The sequence below is a fragment of the Dasypus novemcinctus genome, chromosome 26 (assembly GCF_030445035.2).
Source record: "Dasypus novemcinctus isolate mDasNov1 chromosome 26, mDasNov1.1.hap2, whole genome shotgun sequence".
Taxonomy (NCBI): domain Eukaryota; kingdom Metazoa; phylum Chordata; class Mammalia; order Cingulata; family Dasypodidae; genus Dasypus; species Dasypus novemcinctus.
The window spans coordinates 17,434,778-17,458,818 of NC_080698.1; the positions used below are offsets into that span (position 1 = coordinate 17,434,778).

The 24,041-nt window shown below is 34.7% G+C and overlaps 1 protein-coding gene across 10 annotated transcripts in view; it reads right to left on the reverse strand.

Moving 5' to 3' along the window:
* Positions 1-22,475, reverse strand: part of TASOR (transcription activation suppressor) — a 57,799-nt gene extending 35,324 nt beyond the window's left edge. For 6 of the 10 annotated variants that reach the window (XM_058288700.2, XM_058288702.2, XM_004448241.5 and 3 more), the window contains exons 1-11: positions 21,860-22,468; positions 14,450-14,595; positions 11,258-11,350; positions 10,561-10,633; positions 10,027-10,118; positions 9,012-9,173; positions 7,223-7,347; positions 4,047-4,078; positions 2,983-3,088; positions 1,988-2,091; positions 1,805-1,908 (exon numbers count right to left, since the gene is read on the reverse strand). In XM_058288700.2, coding sequence (XP_058144683.1) covers positions 1,805-1,908; positions 1,988-2,091; positions 2,983-3,088; positions 4,047-4,078; positions 7,223-7,347; positions 9,012-9,173; positions 10,027-10,118; positions 10,561-10,633; positions 11,258-11,350; positions 14,450-14,595; positions 21,860-22,187 — 1,365 coding nt within the window. In that variant the 5' untranslated portion in view covers positions 22,188-22,468. Of the gene's footprint in view, positions 1-1,804; positions 1,909-1,987; positions 2,092-2,982; positions 3,089-4,046; positions 4,079-7,222; positions 7,348-9,011; positions 9,174-9,947; positions 10,119-10,560; positions 10,634-11,257; positions 11,351-14,449; positions 14,596-21,859 lie in introns of all 10 variants that reach the window. The other 4 variants (XM_071212102.1, XM_004448245.5, XM_004448243.4 and 1 more) reach the window with 3 other exon arrangements.
* Between the last annotated feature and the right edge of the window lie 1,566 nt (positions 22,476-24,041).

Consider the following 24,041-nt stretch of genomic DNA (forward strand, 5'->3'; position numbering starts at 1 on the left):
AACATTCTCTCATGAATCATAACAAATACACAATATTAAAACACGTTGTTAATAAAAGGATAGTTTGTAAGAACAATACACCAAGTATAAGCTATGGACTATAGATAGCAGTAATATTATGATGCCATTCTTTCATCAATTGTAACAAACATTCCACAACAATATAAGTTGGTGGTAGTGGTGGGGCAATGTATAGGACTCCTGTCTGGTAAGCATGATTGTTTTGTACACTGACAACTTCTCAAATAAAAAACATTTAAAAAACTGACTATTGATTTTAGATCTTCTTTTCTAATATATGCATTCAATGCTATAAATTTCCCCATTAGCACTGCTTTTGGTGCATACCAAAAATTTTGATAGGTTATGTTTCCATTTTCATTCATTTAAAAATATTTGTAAATTTTTTTAATCTCTTCTTAACCCAGAAGTTATTTAGAACTGTGTTATTTAGCCTCCACATATTTTGGTATTTTTTTAGTCATCTTTCTGTTACTGATTTCTAGTTTAATTCCATTGTGGTCTGAGAGCACATGTATAATTTCCATTCTTTTAAACTTGTCAAGGTATGTTTATGACCCAGGATGTGGTCTCTCTTCATAAATGTTCCACCTGAGCTTGAGAAGAATGTGTATTCTGCAGTCAGATGAAGTGTTCCGTAAACGTCAATTAGATCTAGCTGACAGATGGCACTGTTGAACTCAACTGTATTGTTAGCAATTTTCTGCAGGGTGGATCTGTCAATTGCTCATATATGAGTGGTTAAGTCTCCAACTGTAAGACTGGATTTGTTTATTTCTCTTTGCAGTTCTTTGAGTGTTTAATGAGAATTTGTCTATTTCTCTTTGAGTTCTATGTTAAGAACCAAATTGATTTACCTAAATCAAAACCCTTTTTCCATCCCCAAACTTACTATCTAAACTTTTACTTTTTGAACTCAGGAAAATGAATAGATTTTGATCATGAGGAATACTTGCATCAAATACAAGCGTTCAGAGAAAAACAAGAAATGTAAATATAAATTTAAAAGTATGTTAATGTGCAGTGTATGTGAATACACACACAGTAAGGTCTAGCCTGTAAGTCAAAAGTTATTGTTCAGTGTCCATCAATTTTTAAGTGTGTAAATTCTGCCTACAGGTTTTGTATATAATCTGACTTTTAAAACACAGATCTTATCATATGCAAATCCTTATCCCACCCCCTTATAAATCCTTCAAAACCCACTGTTCTTAGGCTCAAGCCAAACTCCTGAACACTTGAACATAACCTGAAAAAGCCTGCAGGACACAGCCCCCTAAATACTTTTCCAGCCTCTTGTTCTAATATTTTCCCCCAAAACTACTCCAAAGTCCTTTGATTTCTTCAACCTTACCAAGCTCCTTCTTTGGGGATCTTTAAATATACTACTGTCTCCAGTGAAACAAACCATATCTGAATAACTCCATTTATCACTCTATATAAACCAGGAGAACAGTCCCTTTGACTCATTCTCTATTAAACTATATACCTTGTGTAAAAAACAACACTCAATAAATATTTGTTCAATATCACATTCATAATCAGCAAAGCATAATAAAGATACTTCATGGATGACTTGCCTATAGAAAGTCTAGTGTCATGGCCAAAAAAGAAATACCAGAGACCATAGTAAAGCATTATTAACTAACTAGTAGTAGCAAAAATAAAGACCGTTTGGTACTTTCACAGGCAAAAATAAAATAAATTGAAATATTAATATGATCACCTGTAAATATGCATATTTCTAAGCAAGAATGAAGAACAATTAAAATTTGTCACTCACAAGTTTTTCTTTTTCTAGTTTTTGCAGTAAACTCTCCATGTTACTTCCAATTCTTGTCTTTTCTACAACTTCATAAAGACTGCAATATACTCCATTCTTCGAAACTGATATAAGAAAAAATATATAGTAATTATTCAATTAAGACTGCTTCTTACATATTTTAGTAAAATTAAATTACTTTACCTTCATTTGGACCTAAGTATGTTTCCTTATAAAACAGTGCTGGAGGGATTTTCTGTTTCAGATGATCAATACTCATCACTGTTTCAACATCTAACTTCTCAGGACTGAAAAAAAAAAATTGAAAATGCATGTTTGCCTTGCCTGTATTTTAATTCTAAAAATGTTATCACACACATAGAGCAGACAGCAAGCAAGCAGCAAGGGGGGCGGGATAAATAAAATAAATCTTAAAAAAAAAAATGTTATCACGCACACACAAACACACACACACACAAAAGCATACTTGATGGAAAACAGAAGAGTATATTTATTAACATTCTACCTTATTCTAAAAAGGATTTGATATAGAAAGTCCAGATAGATAGAAAGACAGACCGATAGCTAGAGCCTGGCAATGTAAACAACCTTCCATCTTTAAGCCAGAAACTATTCCAAATGCCAGTTTCACTAAATGCAAAAGTTAAAAAGTTGTCATTTTATTAAAGGCAATTCAAGTCTGAACAGTTAAAATAATCTTCCAACATTTATAAAGGCCCATGTTTATGTGGTGATAGCAGATAATTTTAAACCCTTCTATTCCAACTTACGTTGCACAGAATAGAAACAGGCTGTATGTTCAGGCTTAACTTACTACATCAAAGCTCATTCCAACTAAGAACTTGTAACTATTAAGTCTCCTAATTCAAATTGCTAAATGGAAAAAAAAAAATCTATATAATTAGGATAAAACAGAAGAATTTAAATCACTAAAAAATTAGTATACTATAAATGTGTACGACTATTAAATGAAGACAGAGAAACAGAGGCTCTTCTTGCCAATCAAGTTTCTAAAATTACCAAATCAACTTTTTCTACAACAATCCAACATTTATATTTATGTTACAGACTAAAATAAAATTTAAACACACAAAAAAGAAAAGAAATAAGAAAAAAGCTAAAAACTCATACAATTAACAACCACAAACTGCTATTTTCTTATAATAGAACATACTTACAGCTTGATAGGCAAAAAAGCACGAGTGGCTGATCTCAGGGAAATGTAAGACAAGAGCTTTCCTTTATTTAAAAGCTGTCCTTTCCACAAGGTATAGTTAAATTTATCTAAACAAAAAGAATAATTACCCAATTCAGTAACACGACAGCCAACAGAGATAAATACAAGTTTATAAGAAATAAAGGAAAAAACAAAACCTAAAAACAAGGTGAAAGAGAAAAAAGAAAACGTTTCTATTTACAGAAGAAGCATTTCAGATATTAAGACTTTTGTTATAGGTATTTATTCCCCTACAAAATTATTCATTCCAGCTTCAAAGAACAACAAATTTAAATGGCCTCATATCAGATAATATAATTACTGCCTTCTTATTTCCCTCAACAGAGTCAATATTAAATCTGGTTAACCTGAATCTGGTTAAATCTTAATACCTATCAAGTCTCATATCGTCTAACAGCTCTCTTTTTATTGCGGAGAAACTTGAAGACACTAAATGTCCATTTTGCTTTTAGAGAAGTGGATGTGGCTCAAGTATTTGAACACCTGGTTCCCACATGGGAGGTCCCAGGTTCTGTTCCCAGTGCCTCCTAAAAACACAAAAACAAACAACAAGCAAACAAATGGAAAAGCCAACTCAGAGGATCCAATGCGGCTCAGTAGTTGAACACCAGCTTCCCACACATGAGGTCCCAGGTTCAATCCCCAGCCTTAGACCTCAAAAAAAATAATCTGCTTTTACTCTTCTCTATCTCTTCTAATTCCTAAACTCCTGATAAATTTAATTCTTTTAAAAGCCAAATTATGAAATCTATTTTATTTTTTGCCCATTTCAATGTAAGTGCTAAAACTCTGTGGTCTCTTCAAAGTAGTAACAGCCTCAAAAAGTAAACTTTACACTTGGACAACCAAATGTTGATGCTACGTCATAAACATGGCCTCATCATCTTTTTTGCAGAATGTCATTCATTATAAAAATAAAACAAAGCACTTAACTTATTGATCTTTTACTATATTTATTCATCCAATTCACAAAACTAAAGGAAAGAAATACAATAAGAAACTTACCTGTGTTTCTGTCTGCATTAAAGCTGTTAGATCTAAAAATAAATTTTTAAAAAATAAAAGGAAAGCATTACTAATTGGTTAAAAACTTGAATGTTCACATTCAGGACCTTGATATGTGTTAATTTTTAACAAAGTAGGAAAGGGTAATAAACAATTAAATCTTTCCTTCACATAGAAAGAATGAATTTTTAAAAACAACATTTAATAAATCCGAGTCTACTTAGAGAAAACAAATTACCTACTTTGCTCAAATTACCAAATTAGCCCAAATTTAAGGGACCTGTTTTTTCCCTAAAAATAGCCATCAGAAAGAAAGAGTAGAGCCATTAAAGTCTGTCAATTACTTTATTTTGGTGATAAAAGTCAAAGAAATAGCGTCAATATAAATTTGAATGTATTCATTCATTCATTCAGTAAATATTTACTAATTTCCTATTTTTTACCGACACAATTCTAAGTAATGGAATTACATGGACAAACAGAGCGGAGGTTCCTGACTTCATAGAGCTCACAATCTAACAAGAAAGACAGTAATCAAAAAGTAAATATATAGGGAAGCAGCTGTATTTCCAGCAATTGCACTCCCATTTACTATATGGAGGACCCAGGTTCGATCCCCAGGACCTCCTGGTTAAAAAAAAAAGAAAAAGAAAAAGAAAAAAGGCGTCCCAGACCTGCAGGCCCCCACTAAGCAAAGCGATGAACTAAAAAGACAATGACACAACCAGATAGGAAAAAAAAAGTAATATACAGCTTATCAGGGATTGGGGATTAAATCATGTTCCCCACAAACTTTGGTCCTGTGAATGTGAGCCCATTTTGTAAATAGGGTCTTTGAAGGTGTTATTAATTAAGGTGTGTTCAAACTAAATGAGGGCGGGCCTTAATCCAATAAAGATGAAGTCCTTATAAGCAAAGGAAAATGGACACAGAGAAGCAGCCATGGGAAGTAGCCAGAAGCTGTAAGGCAACAGAACCCAGAAGAAAAAGGAGATGCTGCAAGGTGCATTGCCATGTTGACAGAAAAGCCAAAGAAATGCCAAAGATAGCTAGCCAGTCAGAAGATAACAACCTGAGGAGGAAGCAAACCTAGCCTCTCAAATAGTGAGTCTATAAATGCCTACTGTTAAACCAATCCATTGTACATTATTTGTTTTAGCAGCCATGAAACTAAAACACCAGGTGATGATAGTTTAAATGGAGAAAAATAGAGAAAGAGACCTAAGGAGACAGAGGTTTCAAAAAAAAATCAGGGAATACTTCATTGATAAGGTGACCTTTACAGACAGATCTGAAGGTGGTATAGAAGTGAACTGTGGTCTTCCCATGGCCCACTGGATGGAACTTGGGAGAGTGTGGGCTCTGATGTGGACCACTGACCATGAGGTGCAGCAGTGCTCAAAGATATATTCACCAAATGCAATGAATGTCTCATGATGATGGAGGAGATTGTTGCAATGGGGGGAGGAGTGGGATGAGGGGATGGGGGTTATATGGGGACCTCATATTTTCTGAATGTAATAAAATAATAAATAAAATAAAAATAAAAAAAAAGAAGTGAACTGTGCAGAAATTGGGGAAAGAAAGGGAACAACAAATGAAGAGATCCTGATACAAGAGTATTCTTGGTGTATTCAAGGAAAATCAAGGCTGCTCAATCAAAGCTTGTTTTAAAGTATATGGAGGTCAACAGGTGGAATCAGAAAGGAGATAGAGAAAATCAAAAGATAGGTATTATTCCTGGGGGTATGGCTTTATAATTTTAAGTGCTTGATATACTTTAAAGATTACTTTTGAAAGGCACTATAGTAAATGTGCATATCACAGAGATCATAAATACAGAGTCAGGAAAAAAAGAAAATTACAACCATCTTGATATTATGTTAAACAGTACTTAAGGCTATGGATGATCTCCTACGCTATTCACTGATATTAAAAAAAAAGCTTTATCTCAAACTTAAACAGAAGACAAATGATGTGATCTGAAAAGCTGATAAAGATCATTTCAAAAATGTATATAAACAAACATTATGAAATGTAGCTTTTTAAAAACAGCAATATTTATAAATAGATATCATGTGACTTTATGTATTGGCAATCAAATAAAAAAATAAGTAGACAATTGTCCATTTCACCTACATCCCTAAAAACTTACATATTCAATTTGGTCAAAACATTTTCTGGAATCAACATATAGGGGAGAAAGAGGAATTACTTTGTATTTCGTCACCTTATGAGAGTTTATAAGAAATCTTTCAGCTCTTTCCCTGCCACCGTGGAGGTGCCTTAACCCACCGCCATGGCCGAGGAAAGCATTGTTGCTGGAGGTGTAACGGACGTCAACACTGCATTACAAGGTGCCCTCATCCACACGGCCTAGTACGTGGAATCAGCGAAGCTGCCAAAGCTTTAGACAAGCGCCAAGCCCATCTTTGTGTGCTTGCCTCCAACTATGATGAACCCATGTATGTCAAGCTGGTATAGGCCCTTTGTGCTGAGCACCAAATCAACCTAATTAAGGTTGACTACAAGAAACTAGGTTAATGAGCAGGCCTCTGTAAAATCGACAGAGAGGGAAAACCTCGAAAAGTAGTTGGCTGCAGTTGTGAGGTTGTTAAGGACAATAACAAAGAATCTCAGGCCAAGGATGTCATTGAGGAATATTTCAAATTCAAGAAATGAACAAACAAAAGAACTTTACTCTCAAAAAAAAAAAAAAAAAAAAGAAATCAACTGATTGTATTCAATACTAGATGAAAATGAGAATCAACTGGAAGCTTTCAAAAACTGCCAACACCTAGGTTCCCCACTAAATATTTGATTTAATTGATCTGAAGTAGGACCTGGGAATCTTTCATAAAAGTGCCCCATTTCTGGTAGAGACAATACACAAAATTTCATTTCTAAAAATGCCATTTGCTAAACTGTATGAACCTTGAATTCCAGAAAAAAGAAGTTAAAAGATGAGATTTAAGTAAATTTCAGTTTGTATTTCCATACAGTCAAGGTGTCTGTCCTCCATGGTGAGCTTTTAAAAGTCACCACGAACACTCAAGAACCTAATTAATTTTAAGGCAAGTAAAAAAAAATGAGAAGGAAAAAAGTGTTCCTCTTAACTCAGCAGCATAGGATATATAATCATTTTGGACAATGTCAACAACTCATATTAGTATTACCTTGATGAAAGAATAAACTTCGGAGTTTGCATATCATCTTTGTAAGTAAAAGACACAACAGCATATGGACATACATGTCTTGGTCTTCGCCTTAGCTCATCAAAGCCATACTCATAAAAATAATACTAAAAGTAAGAAAATAAAGTATTAACTTCTTTAAGAAGGCAAAAAGCAGAGTGCAACCTTAAATTTATCTGCGTAATTTTTGAGAAATAGAACACCATTTAACTACCTCTGACAAAAACGTCTTTAAGTAAACTTGCCAATTAACCTAAAATAATTTGCTTATTTTATTCATTTTGTGATAGAAAATATTCTTCTACCATGTATACATCAGATCTTAGGGAACTGACAGGTATTTCCAAGGTTTACTTTGGATTAACCACTGAGAATGCTTAATCAATTTCCATAAAGTGTTAAAAACAGAGCCTACGTTCCCAGATGTCAGGTCAAAAAAAGTCAACTCAATACAAAAAGGATCTCAAATCTCAACCAAACCTAAATACTAAGCTCATTATTTCAAAGAAAAACATCCTGGGTTCCATATGCAGACAAAGCAGTAAAGAAGGAGACAGAAGGAATAGGAGAAACAGGTGAAAGAGGTAGTCAGCCCTTTTCCTACTACGCATCCACCTCTCCCTTTCACCCATTCACCACCTTCCTTAGGGTAGGATTTTGTGACTTGCATACTATCTTTAAGCTTTAACCATAAAGGGACTAGCGATTTTCATTCAAAAGGCCTCAGTTTATAAACAAAATAGCATGGTCCTTCAAAGTCCATTCTGTTGGGAAACTATTCATTTCAATAATGTTGCTCTTGCTCTTAAAATGCCTGGAACTTTTTCTGGAAAAAAAATCAAGTCAATTTACAAGTCCTGCTAGAAAAAAACAGTAACTTTCTCATATCTCCCAAAACTACTACTGTCCAGAAGATAATCAAATAAGTAAACTCCAGATAACTTTGGTGAATATAGTTTATGTAAATAAAATTAAAAAATTTTTTAAAAAGATGAACATTTCCTGGGATGTTAGCATCACTGAAGCAGACAGCCCCTACTTTTCACAAAACCATCCACTTAAATATACTACATACATATTTTTTATGCATTTGTTAAAAAGAACATTACTATTTAGTCAAACCTCACATAAACAGCAAAATTCAAAAAATTTTACATTTTAAAACATGTATAGTTTATAGTACATAATTACACATGACTAAACCTTAAAAAATTCTTTCTAAGGTAAGTCTGCATCTTAGGAAATTGTTAATAAAAACAGAAAATACCAAATCATAAAGTAAAAATTTTAAGAATTGAGATATTCCAAGGGAAAAAAATTAAAATTAAAATTTTTGAAATATATATAAAAAAAGGTAAAACAAAAAGATATTCCAATGGGCTTCAATTTACCTTGAAGAATGAATAGCATCGTATTAATGTAGGAGACCTTTCTAGGCCAGGAGAAGCCCACAATTCAAAATAAAATGAGGTGTGTTAAAGGGAGTAGTCATACAAAAACCAGGACAAAGAGAGCTACAGTCATGGAGAGCTAGACTAAGGTATCTGAATATCTACCCTGTAGGGCTGAGAAGTCACTGAATGTTTTTGAGCCATCTTAGAAACACTGAACAAACAGCAGTGAGAGACACTGAAGGAACCCGAGCAGTTATATGTGAAAACCAGAATCTAGACTAGTGTGGCAGCTAAGGGAACTGAAGAGGGGACGTTTTGAAGAATATGGTGACAAACAGATATGAGGTTATAATATTAAAAGAGATCTAGGCACGTACCTGAGTAAGCTCATAGGCTCTGTAAGCCAAAAGTGCTGTAACTCTATTGGCATTCTTTGACACATGACATTCATGTTTTGGTGTTGGGTCCAAAGCGCTTTTATTTAACATAGATTCCAAACTTTTTACACCCATGGGGTCATATATACTCTTTATTTTACCCTAAAATAGAAAAAAAAACCAAAAAACACTTTTAAATATCCACCTAAACCTAACCATTGACGACATAATGTTAATATTATAGAATACTTGTTTGAATATACAGATCACCTAACACCAGTAATTTCTTTCCTTTAATAGTTTGTAATAAAGTAACACCTAATACTGTTTACCAATATTGAAGCAGTAAAATTTAATCATGAAAAATATGTTGTTTGAATAACAAGAAAATAAAAAATTCTATTTACAACATTTTTCATGAAAATAAATTTCATAACCAACAAATTACTTTTTTCATTTTTTTTGTCTTTAGAAACAACAGCAAACTCAAGATCTTTAAGTACAGTTATCTTAGATCAAAGCTGACAAATAAACCACTCTCAAAAATATCTTTATACTTGTTGAAGGCATGGGACTATATAACACAGGGAACCCTGTGGTAGATGATGGACTGTACGAATACGAGAATGTACTCTCATGAACTCTAACCAACGTACAATACTAATTCATGGTGTTAATAACAGGGTTGGTTTATGGGAAAAATATAACAAATGTTAAGTTATGGACTATGGAAATAAACTTTCGACGATGTTCTTTTATCATTTGTAACAAATGTTCCACAACAATGCAAGGTGTTGGTGGTAGGGCAATGGATGGGAATCTTTTATGTTATGTATGACTGATTTGTAAACTCACAACTGCTCTAATTTAAAAAAAAAAAAGAGGAATAAAAAATGTATCATAATGTACTAAATACCAGGAAGCACAGATTTTTACCTTAAACTCCTAACAATTTAGGATTAAAATCCAAATCAAATGTTGTCTTTGATACACGAAATATAACAGTTGAAGTTACCTTCATTATTTTAAAAATAACAACATCACCCGTTGCCCCAGCTTCCAAAGGATTAGCTTGTAGTAAATCAGCATACCTAGAAAGATAGATACCTAGTAAAGAGGGAAAAAAAATTCAAGAACTTAAATTTGAATAAGTAGCACATGAATACAAAAAAATTCAAATATTTAACCTAATAAAAGAGTAAAAGGTATGACACCTTTCTCAGGAAATTTAAGGACAGTAAAAATGACTGAGATATAACCAAGAAAAATAAAACCAGAAAAAATATGAAACTAATGCTTCAAAGGCAGTAGGACTAGACTAAATATTTTTTAAAAAGTAATCTTTGATCAATACAAAGTAAGCAAAATCAGAAGTAAAAAATAAAAGTGACTTTATATTTTAGAACCTGCAACTAGTTTCCTAACCTGGGACATGACAAAAGACGCCTGAATTTAATTCTAAAGACCTCAGAAAAATTTACAACAGATAATATATTTTTAAATGGCAACTTAATAGTAGGCAAATATATTTAAGAAAAAAAAAAATTACCCATAGAAGGACTGCCAAGAATTGTTATTTTGGATTGGCCCACCTGTAATCCTCTTTCACATATGCTTTGAACCTAAAATAAACAAAACACTTCATTTTACAATCACAGTAACATTAAAAATGTGAAAAGATAATTTGAAAACTTGTTTTAAATAGAAACTAAGCTTCTAAACAAAATTTTATACATACGCCAGTTAATGCTGAATATCAATGTGCAACTGACTTTTGCTCCCCAATATAATCATAGTTGGAATTTATTTTTTGTTCATGCCAGGCCATGACATAGTCTGAATACCTGCCTACCGCATAATTAAACACCCCTTTTAGAGAATTAGAACCAGTAAAATATTTAAAGGGGAATAATTCTACCTAAACATCCTTAATTAAAGGGGGAAAAAAAAGATTCCAAGCACATATAATCAGCAATATAAAAGATAATCTCTTTTTAAATAAAAGGAAAAATTGCTAATTATCAAGCACATTTTAGAGAAAATAGGTTTGGCCAGAGAAAAAATAAGCACATTTGAAAAACAAATTACAAAACAATGAAACAGCTTACCCCACTAAATTATTTCCCCATGTATACATCAAGAAAATGTTAGTTTATGATTATCAAGGGTTTTATTGAATAATTTCAAAATTAATAATGTAAAATGGAAATACCCTCGAATTCTTTTAATAAAAAGGGTTTACTAACCTGATGTCGATCAACCATCAGAAATGCATAGGATTCTGAAAGTTCCTTATCTAAACGACCATCAAATTTCAGTTCTCTTCGTTTTTCTGTAAACTAAACAAAATTAAATCTGTAACAATTTCTTAGTGTGTGATTACATTTTCAAGCTAAGAATTTCTGCAATCTTATCTCCAAGAACTTTCAAACTGACCAAAGTATCAAAGAACTATATTTTCAGGCAAAAATACAACTAAAGCAAACTATGGACAGTAGTATATAGTAATATATTAATAACTTTCCATTAAGGGTCAAAAGGAAATGTACCAAGGGAAACAAGACATAAGGTACAACATATTGCTTGACACCAACTATACAAATTATAAATACAAATAAACTAGAGGCAGAAACAGAACAGCAGCTATTTATGTCAGGGAAAGCAAAGCGAGACTAAGAGGTGATGAGGTTGTTTTGTTTGTCTGTTTTTTGTTATTATTATTGGAATAATGAAAATGTTCTAATAATGATTCAAGTGATGAATGCACAACTATGAGGCTATACTAAATACCACTAATTGTACACGTTGGATGGACTATCTGCTTTATTAATATATCTATCAATAAAACTGATTTGTTTAAAAAAAAAACATATGACTGTACAACACAAAAATGTAAACCATAGACAGTAGTTAATAGTATAATTATAAAATTGTTCTTAAAAAAATAAAGCCAGTGGAATGGGACAGTTCAGTGGTTGAGCACATGCTTCACACATATGAGGTCCCAGGTTCAATACCCAGTACTGCCTAAAAATAAGTAAATAAATAAAGCCAGTACCATAAATAAATTTTTAAAAATTTTAAAAAAGGAGAGGTGATTTCAGCAGTCAGAAGAGAAAGGGAATTTTCACTTCTATTTCAGACAGTTCAGCTTCTCCTGGGAAACAGACCTTTATTTGAGTTCCTGGATTGCAACCTGCCCTACAGAATTTGGACCAAGGTATCCTCACATATGCGTGAGACAATTTTATAAAATATCCTAATATATATATATTTTTTAATCTAAAGATCTCCTTTCCATGACAGGATGTTTCAATCTACTCACTGCTTGTTTGTTTAGTTTTTTTCTTTTTCTTTTTTGTTCCTAATTTTATTAAACTTTTTTTATTAAGAGAAATTGTAGGTTTATAGAAAAATCATGCAAAAAATACAGTTCTCATATACCCCTCCTCCATTAACACCTTTAGTGTAGTACATTTGTACAAATGATGAAAGAATATTATAATTGTGCTATTAACTATTGTTAACAGCTGCTCAGTGTAATACAGATGATTTATAATTCATTTCACCACCCCTGTGGAATAGTTTAAGTTTTTCTACTTGTTCACTATTTCAGCACTGCAGTGATTATTTTTGTATTTTTTTAACGTATATATATATATTTGAATAATTCTGTGTAAACTATATATATTTTGAAGTCAGGGTAAAAACAGATATATCTTATTGTGAGTCAAAGTTACTTTATTATTTCAAAAGTTGGTATGCAGAATCTGAAATATAGCAAAATATTAATATCTGTTAAATCTGGATGGTAGCCAATGCATGAGTTTCTACATATACTTTTCTGTAGCTTTCTGTATATATTTTTTTAAATTTTATAAACTTTTAATAGTTCAAGATTAAAAATTTGAAAACAATTTTAAAAGAACAGGTGGAAAACAGTAATGCACTCACTTTGGAAACAGCAAAGTCTAAATAAACAGAAACTAACCCTGGAAAAAAAAAAACAAAAAAACAAAAAAACCTGTCTTTTTCCTCTCTGTAATTTCTCCCTTCAATTTTTTCCCATTGTAACCAGTTCTTTACCCATCTAATCTAGCCAAACAAGTATCTACTGATTATCAATTTAATTAAATTTCGATTAAAAGTTTGCCACACTCCAATTCTCCCATAGTTTACAAATTCATGCTTTAGTTATCATTTTATGTCCCACTTTACTTAGCATGGTACACTGCAGAAAGTAGGTAGTTTTAACAAACCTCTGTCGTAAGACCAACCTTTAAACTATAAACTTAATACAGAGAAAAGGAAAAATGTTCCTTCTCTTTATTTTCAATGCCAATACATAAGTATCTCCAAAAAGAGTAACTTGGTCTAAGTGCTTCTGAACTGTAAGTCACCCTGAACTGCCAGCTTTTACTTTAAGATGGAACCCATAGCTAAAAGCTTTATATGCAGTAGTCAGCCATTAACTGATCTTCAATAATTAATGAATTTTTAGACTAAATTTTCATTAAAAAAAAAAATCAACCACCAATCTCTATCATACCATGAAACCACATCAAACTTTCAAGGTTTTAATTTTCTCTGGGAGTCAGTAACATTCTTTCCCTTTAGGGATCCTTTCAGAGTTAAATTCTGGTAGCACTGGGTCAATTAACTTGTAAAAGCACAACATTAATAATATTTCATGTTATCACAGATCAATTTAACACAATAAATATTCCTAAACATCATATTTGTATTACTTCAAAATTACTCGAGTTGGCTTTTCCTAAATCAAAATTGAAAGAATTTGTAATTTTATGTGAAACACGGATTCACTGTCTAACATTCTCAACTATTCCCTTTTGTTCTCACTTCACTAAATTTCTACTAATGATATTAAGGTAATTTAGCCAACAGGCAATCATTGGGGGGGAAATTTAAGCATATCCTAAAAAAAATACAGGTTTGATTTCATTAATTATTTTCCAATTTAGACATACTCTTAGAGATTCCATGCAATTAAATTAACATGACCTCAAAATAAATCAAAGGATAAAAAGCCTTCTTATGAATTGGGGAACAGATGTAGGTTAGTGATTGAGCCCCTGCTTTCCATCTAAGAGGGCCTAGGTTCAATCCCCAGTACCTCCTTAAAAAAAGTCTTGCTATGAGTACACAATTAAACTATTATACAGTAAGCTATCCCTATGCTTAAGATGCATTTTTAGGAAAAGAAACTCTTACACATTTGCACATTAATAAGAGTTTTACATAACAGATAACTAAGATGCTATAACAATATTTAGTGAAAAAGATGCCATTTAAAACTTGTTTTCCCTTCCATAATTTGGCTTTTCTAAACTTTAATATTTTTAGAAGCAAAATAAAGCAAATTCTGGGATGTTATTCAGCTCTGAAGAACCTTACAATAAACACAATTTAAAACATACCTCCTTTTCCAAAAGCTCATTATGTATCAAGCAAGCCCGTTTGTAATTAAAATTTGTTACTGAGGTTGGTTCAAGGTAAGATGAATGGAGAATGTTTAAAACGTCCTCAAATTCTCGAGAGCCTGGAGTTAATGGCTGGAAAAGTGCTAAAATAAAAAAACATTATTAATTTGAAGAGTATTCTATCTTAAATGTAGCTTCTTATACTTTTAAATAAAGTGAAGAAGGCACCAAGGCTAGATTTTCAAGAATGATACTTAATAATTTATTGAAGAAAAATTAAAAACCAGCTGTCTACACTGGCCAGTTTCTTCAGCAATGAAGATCTACAGACAAGGACGCTGCAATACTACAAACCTAAGGGATGCTATATTAGGCAATCTAAATTGCTTAGAACCCTGCACATTTTCAACTTGTATCAATTCCTATTTTATGTTATATTGAAGAAGTACACCTGGGACTTTACATTTCAGCAAACTAAATGTTTACACCATAAATGAAAGAGCATTATAAACAGTCTATAAAATGATACTACTTGGTTTCTACAACTAATGAAGTAATAAAATGCATCATAATGGCTTCTTATATTATCAATATATAAAGTAGGAGGATATTTATTATGAACACTTAGTAAAGATGGAAAGATATTAATGGAACTTTGGATTCAAATTTCGATGCAAATACTTTATCTCGCATTTACTAGCTTTGCGGGAGATCCTGGGTAAATCACTTAACCAAACATTAGCTCAGTTCTCTCACCTGTACAATGAACTCCAGCTATCCTAATAACCACTATAAGCCACATTCCATAGATTAGATAATGCGAAAAGCTCCAAAAACAGTTAAGTTTCATTTCCCAACTCCCAACCATTCTAAATCCACTTAAATTTTAAGATACTTAAGTCAAATATTCAGTTTGTTCATTGGGATTACTAGTCTAATAACCTCAAATCCCTACTTTATATGTGCAATTTGTTTTACTAACAAATTGCAAAGTTCAAGTCAAAATATATAAATTTTCATTGCTTCTTGGCCTGCTGGTGAAGACCAAGTGTAAATATGTAAGTTCTCCCCAAACCAAAAAGGAACCACTTATTTCTCACTATAGTCAAAACTATTCACAGAATCTAGGTTATATCCTGTTACCTTAATTTCTTTCAAAACAGTACTTAATAAGGATCCAAAAAATGTCAAAAAAAACCCTTTCAGGTCATACTGCTAACATACAGTGTTCTACTTGTAAAAATCTTAAAAGTACTAGGAGTGCAGTTAACTGATAAGCTGTTTTTACTGTATTTTCTATATAAAGTTATTGACTCTATCATATATATAGTGGTCAAATGACATCCATTCATCCATTCATTCACCAAACAAAGCGTCTGGAAAATTTAGTGTTCAGTGACAAAATGTATCTAAAAGAAATGATTACCACAGCTTTGGGTTTCCACACTGAAAAAAAAAAAGGAATAAAGTCAACATAATTTTAACAATGCAGTAAAGACATTGATTGACTAAGAGTAAAAGCAGGAACAAAAATAAAGCACTCAAATAGAACCAAGACCATTAATCAGTGCGTATAATCAATTTTTTGGTTAGATGAATACACAATAATCTATTGATTATGAGCTCCATGAGAGCAGGAACTGTATGTGCTTGTTCATATCTTTACTACATTCCGGCTGCTAGAACTACCGAGTACTGGTCCCAAATAGACTGAAAGGCTGAATAAGTTGAGTGAAGAAAATGACTAAAAACTTTTGTCAAGAGATTTCTCTTAATACTGGATATCAAATATATACTATACCTATCAAAATGATTGTTAATTTCATATTTTAAGTTATGAAATTTTTTACAAATTAAATTCAGTAATATGTAAAACAAAAAAATCAGGATAAGAGGAACACTTAATTCAAGTATGTTTTAGATAATGTGGTAGGATAAAACATTTTATCTTTGCAGAACTGTCCCCAACACTAAATTGGGAAAAACTTGGCAAGCAAAATTTGAGGAAGTCTCAAAATTTTATAGACTTTCCCATCCCAAATGGACCAAACCTCACGTTAAGATTGGATTTTATGCATGACTGATTTTTATGTTTCTAAACTAATGTGACTTTTGATATCTTAAAAAGCAACAAAAAAAAGTATCACATGGCTTCAAATTTCCACAAAATTTTACAAGTCTGCATGAAAGAAATCACTTGGAAAAAACAGCCCCGGAATTATGTCTACTAACAATCTAATCATAAATGAAAAACTAGTCAAATCATATAAATTTGCATCAAAGTTTACACTGAAATTATTTTTTAAAAAATGTTTTATTCCAAAGTAATATCCTATAGTTATTTCAAATGTACTCAAGTAGACAGTCAATGGGAAAAAATTTCATGCAAATTAAAGTATTTTTAAAAGTGAGGATTTTAGTTCTACCAATAAAAAATATCTGCATCCTACGTATTTGATATTTCAGATGCCTCCCTTGGCTTCATAGTTAAGTGACAGTGATGATTTCTATATTTCTCCAATTGTATTTCTATACAATAAAGCTGTTAACTATTCCAAACCAATGTGCTAATAATGACAATTTAGAAATTTATCAAGTTTATGTTCAGAATGTATAATCCTTTAAGGTTCTACTTTACCTCCTTAGGAGGAGTTCTTTTAACACAGGGGATATACCCTTTTCAACATAGTTTCTTACTTCTTTTAAGAAAACACATATACATCATAATCTCAATTATGGGTCATTATTTGTGGCAGTAAGAACAACCATGTGGATGTTCAGAGTGGGAAAAGAACATTTTATATATTAATCATCCATTTCCCTTAGGGGAGTCACTGTCCAATCTCTGGATTCTGATTATATTTCTTTACAGACAGTCTAAGAGTCCTAAGTATCATTTAATCATGTATACCACACCCTATGAAGCTCAATATGTCCATTTTAATAAATGAAACTGAGACAGGTAACAGGTGACATGGCCTAATGCTACACAGTTAACCAATGCAATGGTCCAGCTGCAATTCAAGTTCAGGTTGTCTGGCTCCAAACCTTATATTCTGAACCACCAGTAAAAGAAATGTGTGTTATCAAAGTTCAAATTAGTGTAATCATTCCTAGGATTGGAAAAATAATTGTTTCCTCATTTTATAGAGCAGGAAACAAAAATGTAGAACACTTAGGCGATGAATATTAGCTTCTATCAAATTTCTAAAATATTTCTCTCATTTTAATTTTCCCGCAGTTAACAGGGACAAAAGTCCTAATTAGCACCCTTTTTTGATTTATAAAGGTAACAGCAGTAGCAAAAGCTTATATATAGCATTTCTATTAAATGCATGACAAAACTGATTCTAAATATATTTTATGGGATCAAAGAAACCAGATGTAGAAGGGCATATGGAGACTTATGATTTAGATGAGAAAACCATGACTACTGCCAAGTCAGAACTAGAATTCAGGTCTCCTAACTCCCAATCCATACTATCATTAAATATTTTTTATTACTGGTAGCATACAACATACTCAAGAATGTAAGGTTATAAAGCAGCTGATAGAGATTTAAATTTTAGGTCATCAAACAGTAGCTTTGTTCCTTAAAAGGAACATTTTCCCTCAGTCTTACCAATTTATTAGTATTAATGGATAACTTTGTGTTTTCATTAAAATTATGTAAATATTTATATGTAAAAATAGTATCACATAGACAGGATATAAACTAACTAAACTTTTAAAATGAAAGATGCACCGCTACTATCAAATCATACAAATGGATAATAAGAAATATAAATAATTGCCAAGAGTAAGCTGGGGATCACAAGTGGTCTGCAATTCTTCCCTCTGAATTCACAGGATGATGACTAGTGGTATCAATGATTATAATACAATGCTATCCATTATGTTCCTTCCAATAATTTACTTAAGATATTTCAAAAATCACTTTTCTTCAGTCTAAAAGAAACGTTTTACAGTGTTTTAGAAATGGATGTTTCATCTCTAAATCAACAAGGCCAAACAGTACAAAATTAGGAATGCTGGCAGAGATCAAGAGATACAAGTTCATATACAAAACTAACGTTTGACTGTTTCTGGACTGAGGATAGGTCAAAGAAAATTTTATCCCCATTACTTAGAATTTATATGAATCTAGCAAGTATTTTATATAGTTGACTGGATTCTACCTAGGTTTTCCTACATAGGTTTACTTCTACATGGGGAGATTTATGGTATGCAGATTCTACTCTTTATATAAACAACTTCTGAAACAGCACGAAAATGTCCTTAAAAATGAGTCTTTGCCCCAAAGGCTTCAAAGAGACAACTGCAAATTTTGTGGGAAAGGATTTGGGGCATGGGAAAATTAGCCACTTATTCTCCTACACAAGACCAGTATGGACCCAGGTGCATGAGAGCAATTAACTTGTAATTGTGAGAGACTCCCTTAAGATCTACAAAAATATAAACCAAACATTTTCCCGAGAATGAATCATCACTATTTCATTTCCCAAGAACTTTGGAGGGAAAAACTATATCAAATAAATTACCATTTTTAATTTACTTTTAATGGTTTATACTATTAGATTTAGAGTAAAAGAAGTCAATAGTGAAATATCTGACAAACTGCAACTCAATTTGGATAAATTTAACAGTGCTACTTCACATTACAGAAAATTGCCCAGCCAATAAAAACAACACACTTCAAAAAGAATAAAATTTTATACTCTTCTAGTCAATGAAGTTAGGTTGTTTAATCTATCAGTATTGATTAAATGTATTAATTTTATAGTGAACATATTTCTGAATCACAAAATTTCCCAGGGATGAAAACATATTAATAATTCTAAATTTAACATGGAAAACGAACTTTTTACAAACAGGTCAGACCAAAAACTATCTTAAATCTTTAAGAGTATAAAAAGCTTGCTAGAAACTGTATTATGCTAAGAGGTACTCTATACCCAGGCTCAAATTCCAACTCTTTTCATTTACTAGCTATGTATCCTACAGCAAGTTACTCAGTTTCCTTATCTGTAAAATGGGAATAGTACCTACCTCATAGAATCATTGTGAGATTTAGCAAAGTGCTTAGATCAGTGCCTACAACTTATTAAGCACTATGTGTTTGTCAATATTACTACTAATTAGAAAGTATTTTGGATCTCACGCTATTGTCAAAACCAAAGGAAAGTTCTTTCTGACTCAACAAGTTATACTCGAATAGTATTCACCTTTAAGGTACAATAAATATCCAAGTCCTAATCTTAAATTTCACTGAAAAATCACAGCCACGAGCAAAGATCTGCCATGTTTAAATATTAATGCAACCAAACCTTTGGTATTGAAAAGTTCAAGCAGAGAGAGCTATTGAAAATAATCTAATCTTCATTGGTAAAAGATTCTGATGAACACAACTAGCCAATCCCATACATTTAAATGACACCTCTTCAAGCATTCCAAGATGACTTTGGGATGAAGTGTGACACTAGCAGTTCATGTACTTTTTCGTGAACAAGCACTTTTTAAATAATGAAAAGTTCAATTTTTCTATTAAATTCTACCACCAAGCACTAATTTTTTTCTCAGCTTGGACAAAATGAAGTCCGTGGTGGTGAAACAGCTGCAAAAATTCTGTTTATATCATTATTACACTACTTGAGCAGGTGCTGCTCACTTGTTTAGATAAGTCAAAAATTAAGCATTTTCACTAAATATGAAAAAGTCCATTTATTTTCCTTACTCACAATCTCCCCGACAGAGAAAGGTAGCTACATTTTGTCTCTGTGCGAGAAAAACAAAAATTTTCCCCAAGGAGCATCAGACTCCAGGGTGAGGATGGGGATAGGTTTTATATTTCCTAATCCCTCAATTACTTCCACTTCTAGTTTGTTCACTTTAAGTCTATTTTATAGCAACCTCTGGATTTGGTTTATCTAATTAAACACACACACACAGCACCACCTTCCCACATTTCAAACCAAACTATGAGGGTTTCTAGGCCAATTTCCTGGTCCAACTGATAATTTAGGATGGGCATCTAACTTTTTTCATGGACTATCACCATACATCTTAAATAAGTAAGCCACAAGAACTGACAACTTTCACCTTTTAAGTATCTTCTTGAACCCTGAAGTCTATTCCATTAACTCATTTAAAGGTATTTCTAGAAACATCCCTTATGTCAGTGGACAAAGGTTAACTGTCACCATGGATTTCCTTGGCTTTGTCATCGAACATAATTTAAATTAACACTGACTTATTTGTATTTTAGTGGAGCTGGTTATGCACTAGGAAAGAGGAAGCACCAGCTTCACTCAAGATTCTGTAAGACAAGTCTTCACTAAGATTTAAACTACTAACAAAAAGTTTTCTGCAAATAAGTTACTATTCTTTTCCAAAGTAAATCATGGAAAACGGAACCATGCAGCAGGGCAAACACGAGGCTTTAAACTAAATCCAGAATTTCCAATATCACTGGGTGGTCAAAAATAATACTGTAATAGAATACGATAATCTAATTTTGATCTCCATTAGAAATGAGTCACAATACGGCATTACGATTTTTTTAAAAGGTAAAACGTACTTAATTTAACTGTTCCCAATATTGGTCCAAAAACTGCGACTGGGTTTTTAGGGGACTCTTTTTTTTTTTTTTGATCTCGAACTCCGTCACCTGCATGAGCTAACCTCTCACTAATTTTTTCCATAGGGAAATGACTGCACCAAGAACCTACCTTCCCATTCTTCTCAAATATAAGAAAAGCCAGACTCAGTTTGGATTTAAAGAGAGAGAGAGAAACCTATTTAATCTACCGCTTCAAAAACACGAAAAAAGAAAATCTACATGGAAATGAAGTGTAATGGAAAATAGCAGTGTGCATGGATCACATCTACTAATGGAGATTTCTAAACGAGGGAAGATGCTGACATCAAGCAAATTTCAAGTAGACACATAGAGCTGAAGAATTTCCACAGGGAGAAGCAGGCGTGGTCCTCAGAACGCAAAGGCCTCGGAGAAAGCCCCCAGAATCCACGGCCACCGGCTATTTCCACAGTGAGACTTCTCAGAAGCATCCTTAGGACACATCGGCTTCTCTCTGCCTTCGGGGACTGGGAGAGAGCGGCGCGGAACACCATCTTTCCTCTCTGGGAGCTGCAGCCTTACGGACAAGCTTCAAACCTGATCTGACTTCCAACTTCCACCGGGAGAGGACAAGCAGGGGAGTGTGGTTCCACCGCCTTCCTCTCGCACCAAGCGCAGCAGCTGGGTGGCCCTGGCAGTGAGCGGAGAAGCGGCTGGCGCTGCATGCGTGTTTACGTGTCTTGGATGGGTGTGGGTAAAGGAAACAGAGGTTCTAATGAAAAGATGGAGGGGAGAGAGAAAGAGGGGTTGGGGAGGAGGGGAGGCACCACCTTTCTTTTCTCTGCTCTTCCTGGGGATCTGAAAACTCCTCCTAACGGGCCTTTCGGGCTCTTCCGGGCCTTTGGGCAGAGCGGCCGCGCCCGCCTCACAAGAGTCCAGAGGCTGCTCGAGGCTAAGGCTCTGGGCGGCCTCGGCCGCCACGGTCTCCTCAGGCCCGGCGCCGCCGCCGGGCTCCGCGATGCTGAGGCCGCCGCCGCCATTTTGTGGGGAGGACTCCGGGTCCGGAAGCGCCTGCTTCATCTCGTCGTCCCCGCCGCCGCCACCTTCCCAGCTCGCGTCCGTCGGCGGCGAAGTCTCCGTTTCCGCAGGAGTCGCCATCACGCCGGCCTGAAGAGCCGGGAAGCTTCTGCCGACACGGCTGACGCGGGTGGGGGGAAGGGGCGGCAGGCCGGCCTCGTCGCCGAGCTGCTCTCAGCCCACCCACCCCCTTCCCCCCGCGGCCACGGGCCGCGCTTCCGACCCAGCAGCCTCTTGGGGAGCCCCAAGCTGGCGCCCCAATCGTGACGCCCCCACCCGGGTACAGCTCCCGGCTCGGGCAGTTCGTCGGCCAGCCCCCGCCACTCAACGTGCTGGCGTCTGGGCCGAGAAGGGGCGGGGCCAGGCGAGACCGCTCCGCCAATGGGAGTGCGGCGCCGGCCTCCGCGGCCGCGGATAGACAACGCCGGGGGCGGGGCCTATGGGCACCCGAGCCCGCCAAAAGGGGCGACGGCAACGCGGGGAGAGCGTCTCGACGCCATGGTGGGCTGCTGGGTGCGGCTCAGTGCGGCCTCCGGAGCTGCTGCCGCCCGGTGCTGGCGCCGAGGACGAGGCTCCGGGCTCGACCGCGAGCGCAGGTGTCGCCTATTCGGGGTAAAATTTTCCAGCGCACGGAGTTATACTGAAAAAAGAAAAAAAAAAAGGCTTTAGAGCGGTGGATGGTGGATGAGGGATGAGCCCAGCATTGTGAAATATTTGCATGCTTAGAAAGGCCTGAAGGAACTAACGCGATTGGGCAGCAGCAATAAGAGCTGGAGAGAGCTGCCAGATCTTTACAATTACCCTTTCTTCTGACTTTTGCCTTAAAGCATTTGACACAGCTTCAATGCCCTGTGATCTTTTTTCCCCAACTGTGATATTTTGAAATGACTTCACAACCTAGTGTTAACAGACTTAGTGACTGGGGGTGGGGGGTAGAGGAGTTTTTACTTTTATTTTATTTTTAAAGATTTATTAAATTTTCCCCACTCTTGCCACCACCCTGTTGTTTTTTGCTGTGTCCATTTGCTGTGTGATCTTCTGTATCTATTTTGCTTTTTTGTCTTCTCATCCTTTCCCTTTAGGGTTCAGAAGGTTTTGATCCTGCGGGCCTCTGACGTGCAGAGAGGTTCCCTGTCAATTGGGCCACCTCACTTCTTGGTCTCTGCTACCCTTCATTTTGACTCTTCCCTTTCTCTCTCTCTTGTTGTGTCATCATCTTGCTGTGTGGCTCACTTGCACAGGCACTGGCTCATGTGCAGGCACTGGGTCACCACACAGGCATGCTTTCTCTTTCTTTTTCACCAGGAGTTCCCAGGGATCTAACCTGGGTCCTCCCATATGGTAGGCAGAGGCCTTATCACTTGAGCCACATCTGCTTCCCAGTTCTGACTTCTGGATTTTTGTTTTTTTGTTTGAGTTTTGGTTTTCTGTAGTTAATGTGTATTAAAGAAAAATAAAACCTTTTGGAGGTGGACCCCAGCCACAGTTAAGAATTTATAGCCAGTGATTTTCCCTCTTAAAGAAAACAACTTGACTATCAAATCCTAAGAATAGCCACTTTTAATGACTGCTTTCTATATTCCAGGCACTGACTGAAGTGATTTATATATATTGTCTCTCCATTTTATCCTCACAACAGATATCAGGGAGGTACTATCATGCCCAGTTAAACTAAATGTTGCTAGACCTTGGACAAATTAAGGTAAGGAAATGAGGATTTGAAGGCAGATCTGTTGAACTCTGATTTAAAGAAGGTAAGCACCACCCGTGACTGTTCTCTAAGAGTTATTCTTCACTGGCAGCCCTTTACTTGGAGTATTACTCTTCCCCAGTTTATGGATGATGAAATGGAGATTGACATATTTGCTCAGGTTCTCTGAGCAGCATGATCAGGATTGGGACCCAGAGCTCTATTCCCAAACTGGTGGTCTCCCA